Source organism: Ornithorhynchus anatinus, chromosome 9 (assembly GCF_004115215.2).
Source record: "Ornithorhynchus anatinus isolate Pmale09 chromosome 9, mOrnAna1.pri.v4, whole genome shotgun sequence".
Taxonomy (NCBI): Eukaryota; Metazoa; Chordata; class Mammalia; order Monotremata; family Ornithorhynchidae; genus Ornithorhynchus; species Ornithorhynchus anatinus.
The window spans coordinates 5,391,865-5,411,261 of record NC_041736.1 but is presented as its reverse complement, the minus strand read 5'-3'; the positions used below and the strand labels follow the sequence as shown (position 1 = coordinate 5,411,261).

At 51.3% G+C, this 19,397-nt stretch overlaps 1 protein-coding gene across 7 annotated transcripts in view; it reads right to left on the bottom strand.

Annotated features, from left to right (window-relative positions):
* The window catches only part of LYPD6B (LY6/PLAUR domain containing 6B), a 66,095-nt gene that overhangs the window by 35,368 nt on the left and 11,330 nt on the right, over positions 1–19,397 (bottom strand). For 2 of the 7 annotated variants that reach the window (XM_029071537.2, XM_039913169.1), the window contains exon 1: positions 7,087–7,185. In XM_029071537.2, coding sequence (XP_028927370.1) covers positions 7,087–7,121 — 35 coding nt within the window. In that variant the 5' untranslated portion in view covers positions 7,122–7,185. Of the gene's footprint in view, positions 1–7,086; positions 7,190–17,866; positions 18,114–19,397 lie in introns of those variants that run through there. The other 5 variants (XM_029071534.2, XM_029071532.2, XM_029071530.2 and 2 more) reach the window with 5 other exon arrangements.

Below are 19,397 nucleotides of genomic sequence, written 5' to 3'. Positions count from 1 at the left end.
CTGCTCACTCCGTTTGGACCAGGACACTTGGGAGCACCTTAATAATAATGATGATGGCGTCTGTTAAGCGCTTACTATGTGCCAAGCACTGTAGTAACCTGCGTTTTAGAGAAGATCAGCAGGCTCTGACAGATTGAAGATCATCAGGCTCTGACAGATTGAAGATCATCAGACCCTGACGGATTGAAGCAGTGTAGCCTAGCGGAAAGCATCCGGGGCTGAGAGTCAAGGGATCTGGATTCAATTCTCCGCTCTGCTATTTGCCTGCCGTGTGACCTCGGCATTTAACTCGACTTCTCTGTGCCTCAGTTGCCTAGTCTGTAAAATGGGGTTGGAATACTTGTTCTCCCTTCCCCTTAACGATAATTATAGTATCTGTTAAGCGGATACCATGTGCCAGGCGCCGTACTGAGCGCTGGGGTGGATACGAGCAAATCGGGTTGGACGCAGTCCCCGTCCCACGTGGGGCTCACGGTCTCAATCCCCATTTTTACAGATGAGGGAACTGAGGCAAGTCTGTTTACCGTTTTACTGTCCTCTCCCAAACGCTTAGTACAGAGCTCTGCACGCAGTAAGCACTCAATAAACACGGTTGAATGCATGAATGACCAACCGGGGGTTCTCCATCCACTCGGCCTCTCCCACCCCACCTAGAGAAATCCTAGCCTCTTCCCCGACCCCCAGAGAGGCGACATACTTTGGGTTTTGAAGCTGTGGTTTTAGCATCCTAAGTAGATCCTTCCACAAAGAGAAGGATTTTCCGAAGTCGAAACAGAGAGGAAGACTTGTGAAACCCTCTGTCACGCCGCCGGCCTACATTCCTCACCAGAGAGAATGGATTTAGATCCTACCAAAGGGGTTTCCCAACTCTCCGCAAATAAAATCCCCACACCCAGACCAAAGCCACCCTCGTAAAAGGCCAAGGGGCATGGGCTAGCCCACCCCGCCCAGCTGTCTCCATAACACTCGTGAGGTAAGTAAGCCTCCGGTGCCCCTACGCCCACCTCTCCCCAGAACCACAGGACTCTCTCCCACCTTCGTGAAGCGAGCACACACCCCACCCGACCCTGCCCTCGGGCCGAGAATCCAGAACTGGGTCAGACAAACCGCTGGACTCTAAAGACAATGACTCTCCCCGACTTCAAAGCCTTATTGAAGGCCCATCTCCTCCAAGAGGCCTTCCCTCGATCCTCCTTTCCTCTTCTCCCGCTCCCTTCCGCATCACTCTGTCTTGCTCCCTTTATTCATCCCCCCTTCCCAGCCCCGTGGCACTTATACCCATGTCTGTCATTTGTTTATTTCTATTAATGTCCGCCTCCCGCTCTAGCCGGGAAGCTCACTGTGGGCGGGGAATGTGTCCGTTTATTCATTCATTCAATAGTATTTATTGAGCGCTGACTATGTGCAGAGCACTGTACTAAGCTCTTGGAATGGACAGTTTTGGCAACAGAGAGAGACCATCCCTGCCCAGTGACGGGCTCACAGTCCAATCGGGGGAGACAGACGGCAGAGGGAAACAGAACGAAAGAGAAACAGGACAACATTATCACGATAAATAGAATCCAGGGGATGTACACCTCATTAGAGTGTAGTCTCCCAAGTGCTCAGTACAGTGCCCTGCGGGCAGTAAGCGCTCAATAAATACAATTAAATGAATGATCTAATGAATGGTCTCCCCAGACTCGTGGCTCAGAGCAGGGACACAGAGCAGGCTCTGTCCATCACTTCGCCCCCGAGACCCTTTGCGTGAGAGGGACAGACTCGGGTTCCACGTGGCCCCGGAACCTCCCTCGGACCGGGGGACCCCCTTCCCACAGTTCCCCAGCCGGGATCCTCACAGTGAGTTTCCAGCATTCCCATTTTGCCCTCTGAGTCCCTTTCCTCCATCTCCTTTTGGCTTTGGAGTCAGAGGTCATGAGTTCGAATCCCAGCTCTGCCACTTGTCATCTGTGTGACTGTGGGCAAGTCACTTAACTTCTCTGTGCCTCAGTGACCTCATCTGTAAAATGGGGATTAAGACCGTGAGCCCCACGTGGGACAACCCGATTCCCCCGTGTCTACCCCAGCGCTTAGAACAGTGCTCGGCACATAGTTAGCGCTTAACAAATACCAACATTATTATCATTATTATCTCCAGGAAAGAAAGGGAACGTAATTCAAGCACCTTGATCCCCAAGAGAGTCAGCTGCTGCCCAGGATTCGGAATGCAAGAATTTTCCCTCCCTCCACCGGCAGACCTTCCTGAGCCCACAGCAACCCCTTCTCCTGCCCCAACACCTCTCTCCGGCCCACAGCAGGCCCTCAAAACAGTTAATACTAATTGTGGTATTTGTTAAGCCTCTACTATGTGTCAAGGGAAGAATTGTCCCTATCTGTTGCCGTATTGTACTCTCCAAGTGCTCAGTACGGTGCTCTGCACACAGTATGCGCTCAATAAATGCGATGGAATGAATGAATACAAGATCATCAGGGCGGACTGGGTCCCTGTCCCACCCTGGGCTCACCATCTAAGTAGGAGGGAGAACAGACAGTGAATCCCCATTTACAGATGAGCTAACTGAGGCCCAGAGAAGTCAAGTGACTTGCCCAAGCTCACACAGCAGACAGCGTGGTGGTCAGGATTAGAACCCGGGTCCTCTGACTCCCAGGTCACGCTCTTGTCAATCGGTCATGCTACTCCTCATCCCAGCCTCTTCCTGCCTCAACCCTCTTGAGTATCAGGTCTTTCCCTCCCCCCTTAAACCACATCCCTCCCTTCTGGCAAGACCATTCCAAAACCTCACCTCCTCCAGGAGGCAATCCCTAATTCATCCCTCCTCCTCTTCCCAGACCCCTCAATCCTCTTACACGTTTATCTAAATAGTCTTGATACCTACTTTTCTATCCTTTTAACTAGAGGTGCTTCATTAACCAAGATCTGCTGGTCTTTCCCATATGAATGTAAGCTTCTTGAAGGCAGGGTTTAGGTCTAGTTTTTTTTTTTTTTCATTTTTTGGAGGGTTTTTTTGTGTGTGCGTGTGGCGCTTGTTAAGCGCTTACTGTGTACCAGGCACTGTACTAAACTCTGGATTGGATACAGGCCAATTGGGTTGGACGCAGTCCCTAAGTATGGCTCACAGTCTTAATCCTCATTTTCCAGATGCGGGAACTGAGGCCCAGAGAAGGAAATCGACTTGCCCAAGGTCACACGGCACATACGTGGCAGAGCCGGGATTAGAACCCAGGTCCTTCTGACTCCCGGGCTCGTGCTCTATCCACTGACCCACACCGCTCCTCCAAATCTTTCCGCGGTCCGGCTTCCGGGACCCGCGGCCCGACTCCCCACCCCCTCCGCACTCCAAGGGGCACGGAGTAACCGGAGCGTAGTGTTGCCGGGGCGACCGTCTCACCATTTTCCCATCTAACAGCTTTGTAGCGGTGTTCCAGAAACCCGACGCTTTCAATTAAAAAGCTATTAAGGTGCACGGTCTCACCCGGGGTCTTTGTCTGATTTCTCCCCCGGCCCCCCTTCTTCGAAAAAATGTTTCATGTGCCTCCTTCGAGAGATCGTTATCTGCCGGGGTGATAATAGATTGACGGCCATGGCCGGTCTTTCTAAATGGAATCGGCGTTGGGGCTGCTGGCTTCGGAGGGCGGGAAGCCAAAGGGATGTAATCGAGCTTTATCCGCTCCCAACCTCCAGACGATCATCTGGATTCCCCGCTCTAACCTCACACGCAAAATCCGGCCCGACACATAGGCTAAGAGAAAGAGTTTTTCTGCCTCGAGATCTGTCGTCACCAGGCTGACAGAAGTCCTCTCGCCCAGAGGTTTCTTGGCGATGTACTTCACGTCTCACTGACAGGCAGATTCCACGATCTGACGCGCGGAAGGGTCTGAAGGCTGCTTCTCTCGGAACATCTCCTCTCCCAAACGCTTTTTACAGTGCTCTGCACCCATTAAGCGCTCAATAAATTCGACTGGTTGATCTCCATCCGCAATGGCCCAGTGGGTGATCGTTTTCCACAGCGCTGCATTAATTCCAGTAGCGATCCCTGAATGGGCATTCGTTCATTCAGTGGTATTTATTCAGCGCTTACTGTGTGCAGAGCAATGTACTAAGCGCTTGGAATGGACAATTAGGCAACAGATGGAGACAATCCCTGCCCGATAACGGGCTTGACGGGCCCAGGGCCGCACACCCGGAAAGGGGCAGAGCCGGGATTAGAACTCCCCTCCTTGACTGTAAGCTTGTTGTGGACAGGAAATGAGTCTGTTATATTGTTGTATCGTACTCTCCTAAGCACTGACTACATAGCTCCGCACACAGTAAGCGCTTAATAGATACCATTGACTGGCAAGTCCTCAGACTCCCAAGCCCAGACTCTTCCCACTAGGCCACACTGTTTATAAATTATATCGGTTGCTGCCTCCCCTTTAGATTGTAACTTTCTTGAGTGTAGGGATCATGTTTATTATATTATACTCTACCAGGGGCTCGGTGGGCTTTCAGGGTAGCGGCTTAATGAAAAGAGCACAGGTTTGGGAGTCAGAGGTCGTGGGTTCTAATCCCGCCTCTGCCACTTGTCAGCCGTGTGATTTGGGGCAAGATACTTAACTTCTCTGGGCCTCAGTGACCTCATCTGTAAAATGGCGATTAAGGCCTCAAGACCGTGTCTGACCTGCTTAGCTGGTATCGACCCCAGTGTTTGGCACATAGTGTGTGCTTAACAAATGCCATTAACAAATAACAAATACAAGTGGTTAGTTCGGTGCTCTGCACACAGTAAGCGCTGAAATACTATTAAAAAACAACAATCTGCTCTGGGCCTCGGTCATCTCATCCACAGAATGGGGACGGAGATTGTGAGTCCCACATGGAACATGAACTGTGTCCAACCTGATTAACTTGATCTACCCCAGAGTTTAGCGTAGTGTCTACCGCATAGTAAGTACTTATGTTGTGAGCAGGGAATGTACCTACCAACTCAGTTATATTGTACTCCCTCAAGCCCTTAGCACAGTGCTCTGCACACCGTACGCACTCGGTAAATATGAATAATGGATTAACAAATACCATTATAAAAAAGAGACAGGGGAACGACACTAAAACGCTAAGCCCGCTCTTCCGCTCAATCGCAAGCTCTTTGAAGGGAAGGACCAACTCAACTGCACTCTCCCAGACGTTTAGTACAGCGCTACGAGCCCTGAAGGTGCTCAATAAATACTCATTTGCCAGTGGTTGATCAAAACCACTTCTTGCATGCCGAGCCTTGATTCCACGTTCCACAACAGAGGAAACTGTCCTACACAAGCCATCCTCTCCCAAGCACTCGGTGGAGTTCCCCGCACATAGTAAGCACTCAATAGATACCGTTGATGGTGATGGTCGGTCGTGATCTGACTTTGACTTTTAGTTCTTCCTTTAGGTCTTCAAACAAAACAAGTCAATCTTCAAGAATGGAGGAAAAAGCCAAAAGAGCAAAGAGGCAGATTGGGAGGAGACGTCTTTCTGATGGACAGGGTGTAGTCAAGGAGGGAGAATGGGATATGGAGAGAAGCCCTGGAGGCAGAGGAGAGAGAGCACTGGACAGTGGTCAAGAGGGCACTCGGGGTGGTCGAGAGAGCAAGGGGTGGCGGTCGGGAGTACAGCGGGGAGCGGCGGAGAGAACCCCGGGGAGCGGTCGAGAGCGCAGTGGAGAGCAGCTGAGAGAGCACCGGAGAGCGGTTGAGAGAGCATCGGGGAGGGGTTGAGGGAACAGTCGAGAGAGCACCGGGGGACCAGTCGAGAGAGCATCGCAGGCAGTCGAGTGAGCACCGGGGAACGGGAGAGGGAGAGGGGTGAGAGAATAGAATAGACAAAGGGCACTCCCTGCATCCATTTTCCTTCCAGGGCTCGCCCTCTCCCCTCCTCACCCAACCGCAACGGAGCCGAGCCCAGGTGCCCGGCACATTTTTCTGCAAAGCGAGAGAACGTGTTTGGTCAAGTAGGCCGTGTTGAGGAAGCAGGCGCTTTTCCCTCCCGCCTCCCGCTGCGGGGCGGGAACCCTTCCGCCCAGTGATCCCCATGGGGACAACCCGCTCAAGGCACCACTGGGAGAAGCCGCGTGGGCAGAGGAGGCAAAACCATCTCCGGCCCCCGCCCGGCCCGGGCCCGGCGATGGCTATAACCCTTCACCGCCCGGGACGCCCACGGCCGGGGGGGGTGGGACGAAGGCCCCGTCCCAAGCGGGAAGGATAAAAGCGTGGCCTAGTGGCGAGAGCCCGGGCCTGGGAGTCGAAGGACCTGGGTTCTAATCCCGGCTCCGCCACTTGCCCGCTGTGTGACCTTGGGCCAGTCACTTCACTTCCCTGGGCCTCAGTTACCTGGTCTGTAAAATAGGGATTAAAACTGTGAGCTCCTTATGGGGCAGGTACCTGATTAGCTTGGATCTACCCCAGTGCTGAGAACAGTGCTTGGCACCTAGTAAATGCTTAACAATTCCGTTGTTATCATTATTATTATAATGATGAAGGCTTCACACAGGGCTCCTCTTCCCCCGACCCGATGAGGATCCTCGACGAGGCCGCCCGTCCCGAGGGGCAGGGAGGACGGAGGGCAGCGTGGCCACTGGATAAGACCCGGGCCTGGGAGTCAGAAGGACCCGGGCTCTAATCCCGGCTCCGCCACTTGTCTGCGGTGTGACCTTGGGCAAATCGCTTCACGTCTCTGGGCCTCAGTTACCTCATCTGTAAAATGAGGATTAAAACTGCGAGCCCCACATGGGACAGGGACTGCGTCTAACCCGATTACCTGGTTCCCACCCCAGCGCTTAATACAGTGCCTGGTAGATAGTAAGTGCTTAACAAGTACCACGGTTACTATCATCATCATTATTAGCCGACAGATTTGCGTCAAGTGGACAGCCCCGAGCTCTCAGTTCCCCAAGCAGCAGCTCACGCCTGTCTCTCCCCCGCAGCCCATCCAGACAACTCCGGTTTGCGAATAGGAAACAACTAAGAAAGCAGATCAAATACGGAAACGAGAGCCAGCACCCTCCAGGAAACGAGCCTTTCGCCAGTCACCGGGGAAGCGCTTTTTCGAAGGCCGTTAGCGTAATTACTTACTGATTGAGTCTGCTATGGCACCAGTCCGCCTCCATTTCCCCCTCTGCATCACGCAAGGATGAGGTCAGCTTCGAGAAGCTGGGTCGGAGCTGGAAATCATGCCCTAAAGAGAACACAGAACAGTTTCACCCCAGGCGGAGGATCTCTTAGACTCCTTCCAAGTAACCCACGTTCACCAATCACTAAGGGTTAGAGCAGCAACGTGGCTTAGAAAAAAGAGCAAGGGACTGGGAGTCAGAGGATCTGGGTTCTAATTCTGGCTCTGCCAATTTCTTGTTGGGTGACCTGGGGGAGGTCATTTTACTTCTCTGGGCCACGGTTCCCTCAACTATAATATGGGGATTAAATGAACGGGGATTAAATAAACGCTCTGTACACGGTAAGCGCTCAATAAATATGATTGAATGAAATACTCTACTTAGACTGTAATCTCCATGCGGGACAGGACCTGTGTGATCTAATTCACTTGTAACTACGCCAGCGCTTAGTACAGTGGCCGGCATGTAGTAAGCGCTTCACAAATACCACAGTTATTATTATTACTATTTGGCAGAGGCAGGACTCTCTCCGGCCTGAGGGAGGAGTTTGAAGGAGGAAGTATAGCAGTTACTGTCCCCATTCTGTCCCTTCAGTGCATCCTGCCGTCACATCACTTCCCTGAGCCCCCAAGAGAGACTGTGGCCGGGCCGTCTTAAAACCCTCCTCTTGGCCTCTCAGCCTGCTCTCTCCCTTCTGTCAAAACTGACTCTTGATCTATTGATTTGAAATTACAGGCCGGCCCACCAGTTCTTGTTGAAACAGGGAAAAAATGTTTCGCTTTAGCTACCCGCCGCCGTCGTTCTGCATACGCACACCCCACGTCGCCCGCACCGCGCGCAGCCCCCGACCAACTGCGGAAAATAAGCCAAACTCTTTGGATCGTTGAACAAGATGGAGGTTTTATTTCCAGGGTTGATAGAGAAGGGTCGTGACTGCTGTGCCGGGGATGGAATCAGCTGTTCACCGGTCTATCCTGTGAATATCCCACTCTTCTCCCCTTCCTGCCCCACCTCTTTAACTCTCCTCCTGGCTCCAGCCCACTCCACCCCAGCCAACACCGCTCTGCCCAAACGAGAGGCAGTGTAGTCCACTGGGTAGAGCCCGGGCCGGGGCGTCAAGAGACCCAAATTCTAATCCCAGTTCTGCCACGGGCCTGCGGTGCGACCTTGGGCAACTCACTCCCCTTCTCTGTTTGTTTTATGGTATGTGTTAAGTGCTCACGTCAAACACTGTACTAAGAGTTGGGGTAGATAAGTTAACGGCCCCTGTTCCACACAGGGCTCACAGTCTAAATAGGAGGAAGAACAGTTATTTCATCCCCATTTTACAGTCAAGGAAACTGAGGCACAGAGAAATTAAATGACTTGCTGAAATTCGCACAGCAGGCAAGTGGCAGAGCCAGGATTACAACCCAGATCCTCTGACTTCCAGGCCCATGCTTTTTCCACTAGGCCATGCTGTTTATTCGGTACACAGTAAGCACTTAATAAATATCACAATCATTATTAACCGATGTCATGATTAAGTGATAATAATATAGATAACAATCGTTCCTGACTCTGGAAAGAATGACAAGGTGGGTAGGGTTATGTACCTGGAGAAGGAAGGAAGGGTCTCACTCGGTCAAACCTGTGGGTATCATGCCCACGTTGCAGATGGGGAAAGGAGACATTCCGTGTGAGTACAGGTCAGGCACAGGGGTTCAATATTGTACTTCTTTCTGTCTCCGACAAACCAATGACTAAACGGTATTTTTTTTAAATGGCAATTGTTAAGCTCCTATTATGTGCCAGGCACTATACTAAGTGGTTCATTCAAAAGTATTTATTGAGCGCTTACTATGTGCAGAGCACCGTACTAAGCGCTTGGAATGTACAATTCGACAACAGATAGAGACAATCCCTGCCCAATGACGGGCTCACGGTCTAAACGGGGGAGACAGACAGCAAAGCAAAACAGAACAAAATAAGACAACGTCATCGAGATGAATAGAATCAAGGAGATATACGCCTCATTAACAAAACAAATAGGGTAATAAATAATATATACAGATGAGCACAGTGCTGAGGGGAGGGGAAGGGGAAAGAGCAAAGGGTAGCGGTGAGGGGTGGGGAAGGAGAGGGAAAGGGGGGGCTCAGTCTGGGAAGGCCTCCTGGAGGAGGTGAGCTCTCAGTAGAGTGGTAGAGTAGATACAAGGTAATCAGGTTGGACACAGTCCCTGTCCCACATGAGGCTCACAGTCTTAATCCCCATTTTACAAATGAGGTAACTGAGGCCCAGAGAAGTTAAGTGACTTGCCCGAGGTCATGCAGCAGACAGGTGGAAGAGCCGGAAGTGGAACCCAGATCTTTCTGACTCCCAGTCCCGTGCTCTATCCGCTAGGCCGCACTGCTTCTCTAGTTAATAGAGTGGGGTCAGTCCCACGGGAGTGCTGACTCTAGAAAGGGCAGTCCGGTTTGCGAGTGGTCTGACTCCTGTCCTGTACAGAGAAGCCCCTCAGGTCTTTATGTCCGGGATTTTTATTTCAACACCCAGCCTCAGCTCCTGCCGCCGAGTGCAGTGGCTCAGACATGGCGCCCGGGTCCAAAGGGATCTGGGAAGGGAACGCAAAGGCCGAGGAGCGAGCGGGAAGGGTTGTGGGTCCGGCAAACTCAGTGTATGTCACAAGATGGTTTACATGCTCAGGGGAGCATGTGTGTTGCTCTCCCACCCTCATTCATCCCAGCTCTCTGACAAGACCTAAAAGTTTCCCCCTTCCTGTCTGGAGAGATCCGAAATGGCGGCTCTCGGTCCCGGGAGCGTTTTGAAATCTGTTTATTCCCAGGCCCCATTCCCCCCGACGATCTCTGCCCTTTTTAGACCCTCCTCTCACCGTGAAAAGCCGGTACTTGTGGTCAAGAGTGAGAAGAAGGCATGAATCAAAGCCAAGGGGTCAAGCCACGACTGCTGAGGCGAATGAGGGCATGACATATCTGGGAAGATGGAGGAGACCCAAGAATGTGGGCCCAAAGTGGAGCCCTGATAAAAATTGCCCCAATCAGCACCCCAAGGTGCAAGAGGAAGTGGCCCAGGTCACCTCAGGGCCACCAATTCTCAATCCGGAGGGCTCTTGAATACGATCGACTGCCTCCAGGACGTCTCCACCTGGATGTCGGCCCGCCACCTAAAACTCAACATGAGCGAGACTGAGCTCCTCATCTTCCCTCCCAAACCCGGTCCTCTCCCAGACTTCTCTATCACCGTCGATGGCACGACCGTCCTTCCCGTCTCTCGGGCCCGCGATCTCGGTGTCATCCTCGACTCGTCTCTCTCGTTCACCCCACGCATCCTATCCGTTACCGAGACCTGCCGGTTTCACCTCTACGATATCGCCGAGATCCGCCCTTTCCTCTCCACCCAGACGGCTACCTTACCGTTACGGGCTCTCGTTATATCCCGGCTAGACTACCGTGTCGGCCTTCTCTCTGACCTCCCTTCCTCCTCTCTCGCCCCGCTCCGGTCTATTCTTCACTCCGCCGCCCGGCTCATCTTCCTGCAGAAACGGTCTGGGCATGTCACTCCCCTTCTTAAACAACTCCAGTGGTTGCCCATCGACCTCCGCTCCAAACAAAAACTCCTCACTCTAGGCTTCGAGGCTCTCCATCACCTCGCCCCTTCCTACCTCTCCTCCCTTCTCTCTTTCTACCACCCACCCCGCACGCTCCGCTACTCCGCCACCCACCTCCTCACCGTCCCTCGGTCTCGCCCGTCCCGCCGTCGACCCCCGGGCCGCGTCCTCCCGCGGTCCCGGAACGCCCTCCCTCCTCACCTCCTCCAAACTGATTCTCTTTCCCTCTTCAAAACCCTACTTAAAACTCACCTCCTCCGAGAGGCCTTCCCAGACTGAGCTCCCCTTCTCCCTCTACTCCCTCTGCCACCCCCCTTTACCTCTCCGCAGCTAAACCCTCTTTTTCCCCCTTTCCCTCTGCTCCTCCACCTCTCCCTTCCCATCCCCACGGCACCGTACTCGTCCGCTCGACTGTCTGTATTTTCATTACCCTATTTATTTTGTTAATGAATTGTACATCGCCTCGATTCTATTTAGTTGCCATCGGTTTTTACGAGATGTTCTTCCCCTTGATTCTATTTATTGCCATTGTTCTTGTCCGAACATCTCCCCCCGATTAGACTGTAAGCCCATCAAACGGCAGGGACCGTCTCTATCTGTTGCCGACTTGTTCATCCCAAGCGCTTAGTACAGTGCTCTGCACATAGTAAGCGCTCAATAAATACTATTGAATGAATGAATGAATGATCACTGTGGTGCCAATGCGGTGCCCACTGTTCATAAAACAGGCAAGGACTGGGCTGGGAAACCTGAGATCTGGAAGCACATCTCCCACCCCGGGATAAATCCCTGGGAAAAAATCATCATCAAATAAATTGCAAATTCCTTGAGAACAACCGCCGGCATGAGTTCATCAGGAACAAGTCTGGTCAGATTCACCTCAGCAAGGTAGATGGGATGGGTAGGCTAAGGCCAGGCAATAGCTGTCCTTTTCCCTCTCGTTCTTTAACCAGGTTGTTGATTCCCGCACCGGGTAACTGTCACTGGTAACCTGGGTAAATACAGCCTCGTCCTGAGCTTCTAAAAGAATGCCCCAGAGGAATGCCAAGGGAGTGCCACGCTGACCCTCAAGAATGTGGCACTCGGCCATCTCCACCTCATGGGAAATATCACAAACGGAAGGCCAGCCCAAGCGGCTGTACCTGCCGGGGGCCAAAATCCCCCAGCCCAAGAAGGCCAAATGTGAGTCCCCATGAAAAACGCCGTGGCCGAGTCTAGAGAGCCCAAGATTGGAAGTCAGGGGACCAGGGTTCTAATCCCGGCTCTGGCCCTGGCCCGCTGAGAAACCTTGGGCAAGTCACTAATTTCTCTGGGCCTCACTCTCCTCATCCGTTAAATGGGGATTAAAAACCTACATTCCTTCCCACTTCAACTGTGAGTCCCCTGAGGGACAAGGACCGCGTCCATTCTGTTTATCTTGTATTCATCTCAGTGCTTAGTATAGTGCTTGGCACATACGAAGTGCTTAAGAATGACCACAGTTATTGTTATCATCCTAGCCAACCCCAGTTTCTCTGCCCCAGTCCAGCAGGCTGCTGTTCACCCAAGCCAAAGTCCATCCGCCGACACCTCAGGGTGCCACATTCCACCCGGCCTGCTTCCACTGCTCAGAGGGAGAGGTTTTCCTGAGAGTTGAGCCTCCATTTCTGAAGGTCAAATTTAGGTTTCAGCCCCTTCATCCAAATCAGTTTCCTGCCCAAACTCTTCCTCGGGCCCATTCACAGCCTGCCTGCCGACCGCTCGACCCAAACCTCTCCGTCCTCTGCTCCGGGGGAATCAGCAGAAGGCCCGACTCTGGCCTTTGGCCTAGCGGTAGACCCCGGGCTTCAGTAATCAAAGGTTCCCCTCACAAGCAGGCACACCTGCACCACAGCCTGCGGGAGAATTCCTTCCCAAACCACCCAACATACTTGCCCGCTAGTCCCCCAGTGGGCTCTGGGACCGTTCTGGGTCCCAGTTTCCTCATTTCCTCCACTCAATGAGGCAGAAAGCAGGGCTTGAGTTATGGCCTGCCTCGGCCTCGGTGAGCTGGTGCGCTTTTCCGGTCACCTGAATCCGGGGTGATTATTAACCACCGTACAATGCTTTCACCCATCACACACCCCAAATTCTCCTCCCGGGCATGGCTGGGATCAAAGCTGTGGTGAAAATCGTAAACGCCGCCTCTCCGCACACCGCTGGCCTTTAGTAGATGGCTTAAACCTGTCCCATCTGTGGGGCCCCATTATACAGGAACCACTGACCCGAAAATGAAGAGGAAGAGAGGTAGCTGTCTTTACCTTCCTCCGTTCTGCTGCCCCAACAGCCTCTCAGCTAGGTGGGCAAGGGCATCCCTCACCGGATGAGGTCACGTGCTACACAGATCTTGAGGCATCATCTCAAGCACTATTTTGGAGGAACTCTAAACTGGGGTGATCCCAGAGCATCCTGACCCTTTCCCAACTTGCTCCAGAGCCCTCTCTGGCCAGAGTGGAATCTGGCCCCGTGTCCAAGCTGGGAGAGTTGGCAGCAGGAACCGTGGCTTGGCACAGAAAACAAACCAGGTTCCGGATGGGACACTGGTCAGCTGAAAACTGGACAACCGGACCCCTTGCTCTCAGATCCAGGGATCCGCACAAGGCCAAGCATTTCCTCGGGATGTTCCTCTAGCCCTCCCACTTCCTCACTCCTCTTCGCCTGTTACAGTGGCTTTCCAGGTGCCCAAGCAGAAGCCTTCTGTCCTCAGAGATACTGAAGGATCCTTTAAGAAAAATCTCCTCCTCCCTCCCCTGTTTCTAAATCATGGGGATCTCACACCAGGAGCAGGAAGACAGCCACAAATCAAAGAAGGAACTCAGCTATTCCAGGCAGGAAAACCTGTCTGCTCTTCCAACAGAATGGGGAAGGTGTGAATTTAGTGGTGTGTCAAAGCATGATGAAAGTGACCCCGGTATTTTTGATCTATTCAGCACTGGTTCCTCTTCCCCACTCTGACTGTTAATACCCAGGAGTGAGAGCTGAGATATTGAACACCCTCCCATCCCCAGGGAGAAAAGGGATTAATGCCAAATTATCCACTCTGTAGCCAAGCCGGTGAAGAACTCGGCAATTAGGAATTCGACATAGACCCTGCCCATTGGAGCATAATTCACTCCAGAAATGTTGGCGTGGATCATCTCAAAAATAGAGGTAAATAAATGACCTTCCAGTCTCCCCTTGCTGAGTATCTCCGAGCTTTCCAGGATCCAACTCTCTTCCCGATTCCTGGGAAAATAAGCAGGCACATCGCGAGTGCCACCGGATGAGACCAGTATTAGTTCATCGCTGAAGCTAGGCAGTGAAAAAAAATCAGAGGAAACAGGTCTATCAGTGGGGGCATAGGGATGTTATGATAATAATAATAATAAAAATAATAACAATAGGATTCATTAAGCACATACTATAGGCTAAGCACTTGACTAAATGCAAGGTTATCATATCAGACACAGCCCCTCATGATGCTCACGACCTATCTTATCCCAGTTTTACAGATGAGGAAACTGAACCCCAGAGAGGTTAGGTGACTTTCCCAGGGTCACACAGCAGGCCAGAAGCAGAGGCAGGGCTGGAATTTGGGTCTCTTGATTCCCAGGCCGGTGCTCTTTCCACTAGCCCACAGTCTGTATCGATCACTTCCTTGTCTCTGCAGGATTGGGAGTCAGAAAACTTGGGTTCGTACAGAGCTAAACACTGAGCACAGTGCTCTGCAAAGAGAAAGTGCTCAATAAATACCACCGATTGATTGATTGGGATCTAATCCCGGCTCCACCACTTGCCTGTTGTGAGATCTTGAATAAGTCACTTAACTTCTCTAGGTCTAAGGGGATTAAATAATACTAATAATAATGTTGGTATTTGTTAAGCGCTTACTATGTGCCGAGCACTGTTCTAAGCGCTGGGGGAGATACAGGGTAATCAGGTTGTCCCACGTGAGGCTCACAGTTAATCCCCATTTTACAGATGAGGTAACTGAGGCACAGAGAAGTGAAGTGACTCGCCCACAGTCACACAGCTGCCAAGTGGCTGAGCAGGGATTCAAACCCATAACCTCTGACTCCCAAGCCCAGGCTCTTTCCACTGAGCCACGCTGCTTCTCTTACCTGTTCTCCCTCCCCTTATACTATAAGCCCTATGTTGGCAGGAGCTGTGTCAGATCTGATTGTATTGTATTCACCCCAGTACTTAGCACAGTGCTTGGCACATAGGAAACAGAGCTCGTTGTGGGCAGGGAAGTGTGTCTATCACTGGGAAGCAGCATGGCTTAGTGGCAAGAGCACGGGCTTGGGAGTCAGAGGATGTGAGTTCTAATCCCTGCTCTTCCACTTGTATGCTGTGTGACCCTGGGAAAGTCATTTCACTTCTCTGGGCCTCAGAGAAGTATTTACCTCAGTGCTTAATACAGTATTTGGCATATATTAAGCGCTTAAGAATGACCACGGTTATTATCATCATCCTGCCCAATCCCAGTAAAATGGGGATTAAGACTGTAATGTCCAAACTGATTACCTTGTATATTCCCCAGTGCTTAGAACAGGGCTTGGCACATAATATGTGCTTAACAAATACCATTATTATTATTATTATTGTTATTAACAACTCTGTTACATTGTACTCTCTCAAGTATTTACTACAGTGCTCTGCACACATGAATAAGTGTTCAATAAATACCGTTGATAGATTGACTAATAGATACTACAATTACTATTATTATTGATTGGTGTTTCTAAATCTCTTTCAGGGTTTTTTTTTCCCCTCTCATCACTTATATTTACGCTGATTTGTCAGACTGTAAATTCCCTGAGGACTGGGACCAGTATTGAGTTACAGTGTCTTATACACCGTTCTGCTCCATCAAGACTTTGCTGGAGGAAGAAGCAGCCAAATATCAAGAAGCAGTGTGGCTTGGTGGAAAGAGCACGGGCCTGAGAGTCAGAGGTTGTGGGTTCTAATCTCGACTCCGCCACTTGTCAGCTGTGTGATTTTGGGCAAGCCCCCCTGTTCCTCAGCTCTCCCTGCCCTCCCCATCGCCCCTACTCGCTCCCTTTGCTCTACCTCCCCCCGTCTCAGAGCACTTGTGTATATATATACATATCTGTAATTCTATTTATTTATATTAATGCTTCTTTACTTGTTTTGATGTGTACATATCTACAATTCTATTTATTCATATTGATGCTCCTGATGCCTGTTTACTCGTTTGGATGTCTGTCTCCCCCCTTCTAGACCGTAAGCCCGTTGTAATCAGGGATTGTCTCTCTTTATTGCTGAATCATACTTTCCAAGCGCTTAGTACAGTGCCCTGCACACAGTAAGCGCTCAATAAATACGATCGAACGAATGGACTTAACTTCTCCGTGCCTCAGTTACCTCATCTGTAAAATGAGGATTAAGACTGTGAGCCCCACGTGCGACAACCTGATTACCTTGTATCTACCCCAGCGCTTAGAACAGTGCATGGCGCATAGTAAGCGTTTAGCAAATACCATCATTATTAATATTCGATTGGAAACTCCTTAAGGGTAGGAATCGTGTCTTACTGCTCCTGCAGGTCCCTCCCCGGCAAGCTCCTGGCATTCATTCATTCAATCAATCGTATTCATCAAGTTCTCAGTGCTTCACACACACAGAAGGCAACCAAGATGAGCATATGGGATGATAATAATAATAATTATGGGGGTTTGGGTTTTTTTTTATGGAATTTATTAAGTGCTTACTATGTGCCAGACACTGAACTAAGCACTTGGGTACACACAAGTTAATCGGGATGGGCACCTGTACTCCCTCTTATTTATACTGTGAGCCCCACGTGGGGCAGAGACGGTGTCTGACTTGATTATCTTGTATCTACCCCAGGGCTCGGTACAGTGCTTGGCACAGAGTAAGCGCTTAAATGCAATTATTATTATCATTATTATTCTTATCACTGCCTAGTCAACACACAAACATCCCCGGTTAGACATTAGCACCTGCAATCTACCTGCTTAATTCAGGACCAACCTCTGCAAACTCAATTTGTGGGGAGCTCTGGGCTGAGTGAGTCACTCCCACTGGGTGAATTTTGTGTTTATTTTCTTTGGTTTCATTGGTGGGTGGCAGCTACTCCAACTCCCTGAACAAACACGCGGCAGACACCCTCTGACCTCGCTTTTAACGAAAAAGGGGAGGGAGATCAGAGAGGCGGTGGGGTGATTCACGGCTACCTGTCTGGTTGGGATTCAGACAGAGCAGCACACAGATTTCCTCTCCTGCCAGTCCAGAAACACGCCCTGTCTGTCCTTTTCAGAACAGGTGTCTGATTCTTCCCGCCACACCCCTGTACCCCGACCAGGTTGGCCCCGGCCCTCGGTCCCAGCTCCTCTCCCGCATCACCACCGCCGCCAACATTCGGGACGTCACAGCGACGGAGGGTTAAATATCTCAGATTGGAATCCCCACGACTCTAGACCGTAAACTCTAGACCGTAAACTCGTCGTGGGCAGGGAATGGGTCGTTTATATCGTACTCTCGCAAGCGCTTACTTGCTCCGCACGCAGTAAACGCTCAATAAATACGATCGATTGACTCACTGCCCCAGAGCATGTGCGTCGACCATTTTCAAAGTGTCCCACGAGGAGCAGTGTGGCCTGGGGGACAGAGTTTGGGCTTAAGAATCAGAAGGACCTGGATTCTAGTCCTGGTTCTGCCACTTGTCTGCTGGGAGACCTTGCTTCGCTTCACTGGGCCTCAGTATCCTCAACCGCGGACTGGGTATTGAGATCGTAAGCCCCACGTGGGACAGGGACCGCGTCCTTCGTGATTTGCTTGCGTCCACCGCAGGGCTGAGTACAGTGCCTGGCGTACAGTAAGCGCTTAATACCGCAGTTATTATTATTACATGCTCACATCCTCAATTCCAAAGTCCGTTCTTCAGGGCAAGGCAGGGGCGCGGCCCATCCTCTGTCTTTGAGGAGGTCCCGGACCCTCACAGGATGGCAGATGCCCTCTCTCAAGCCCCCGCCCTCTCCCCCCCGCCGACCCAAAATCTGCATCCCACAAGGAAAGCGGTTACACGGCGACCCGGTTTCAGCTCCCACGCTTCGGCCACGGGGAGGGTGGAGGGGGAAGTGGCAAGCTAACCTGGTGAGACCATCAACCTCCACCCCAAAGCATGAGGCTTGATGCTTATCATCCTTCTTCATTTGCATGCCCATAACGATGGAAGCCTCATTATCCCCCTCCAGCTCTGACTCAACACCAGCTCAGCCAGGGCACCGCTGCATCGGGAATTGAGTAGTAACACGTCTGTTCTTGCAGAAACCCTTTTCGGTTTGCCGGTTTTTTCTTTCCCTTCCCCCAGATGTAACCACTTTTAAAACCAGAGGAAGAGTTTGGGGTTGTCCTGGGCTCTCCACCGGGCGTGTTTCCTGGTTTGTTTCGGTGTCGGTTTTCTGTAGGGAGTGGAGCGGGCAGACGCATATCCAGGATCAGGACAACACGAAATGCTTCCTCTTCTAGGTACGCTGGCACCTGCGTTTGAATCGCAATGTTGGGTTGCTCTCCCCACCCCCCGCAATCAACCCTGCACCCTTGTCTTGAGGCTGACGGTGGGGAAGGTGGGCCAGATCCAAAGGAAATAATAATAAGGTTGGTATTTGTTAAGCGCTTACTATGTGCAGAGCACTGTTCTAAGCGCTGAGGTAGATACAGGGTAATCAGGTTGTCCCACGCGAGGCTCACAGTCTTAATCCCCAATTTACAGATGAGGTGACTGAGGCACAGAGAAGTGAAGTGACTTGCCCACAGTCACACAGCCGACAAGTGGCAGAGCCGGGATTTGAACCCATGACCTCTGACTCCCAAACCCGTGCTCTTTCCACTGAGCGGACCCCTACTGTACTAAGCACTTGGGAGAGTACAAGCAAAAGTCACGTTCCCTGTCCACAAGGTGCTTATGTAATTTTTGTGATGATTCAAGATTACTTTCCATCAATATATCATTCAATATATTATTATAATTATTAATAACAGCATAAATAGTAATGTGCCAAGCACTGAATTAGATACCGGGGTAAAGGATCACCAGATCTGCCCGTCGCAGGGCTCACGGTCTAAGGGGGAAGGGGGTCAAGTTTTTCATTCCCATTTTCCAGATGAGGAAATGGAGGTCCAGAGAAGTTCAGTGATTTGCCCAAGTTCGCCCAGCAGCAAATTCCAAAGCTGGGATTAGAATCCAGGTCCCCTGATTCCCAGCCCAGGGGTCTTTCCGCTAGGCCATGCTGCTCCTCAACCTGTACTAAGAAACTAAGAGAGAGAGAGAGAGAGAGAGAGAGAGAGTGTGTGTGTGTGTGTGTGTGTGTGTGTGTGTGTGTGTGTGTTTTCAGGGGGAAGGGGAAAGAGGAAGGGTGTCAGCAGAAGATGGAGGTAAAGAGAGAGAGACGAAACGCCCCCTGCAAGCAACATTGGGAATGATTGGAATCACTGGGAATCGACTTCAGGACAGAAAACTTGGGTGGAGGAATTGATTATAGTACTAGTGGTTTGCATGGCGCCACTGACCCCCTGTCAACAGCTGGAGGGCAAACAGCTTGACTAGGAAAACAGAAATGGCGGTGTTATTCCCTTCCCCTAATCAGGCTCCGACCCATCCCCCAGCTCCAGAGCTGCGAAA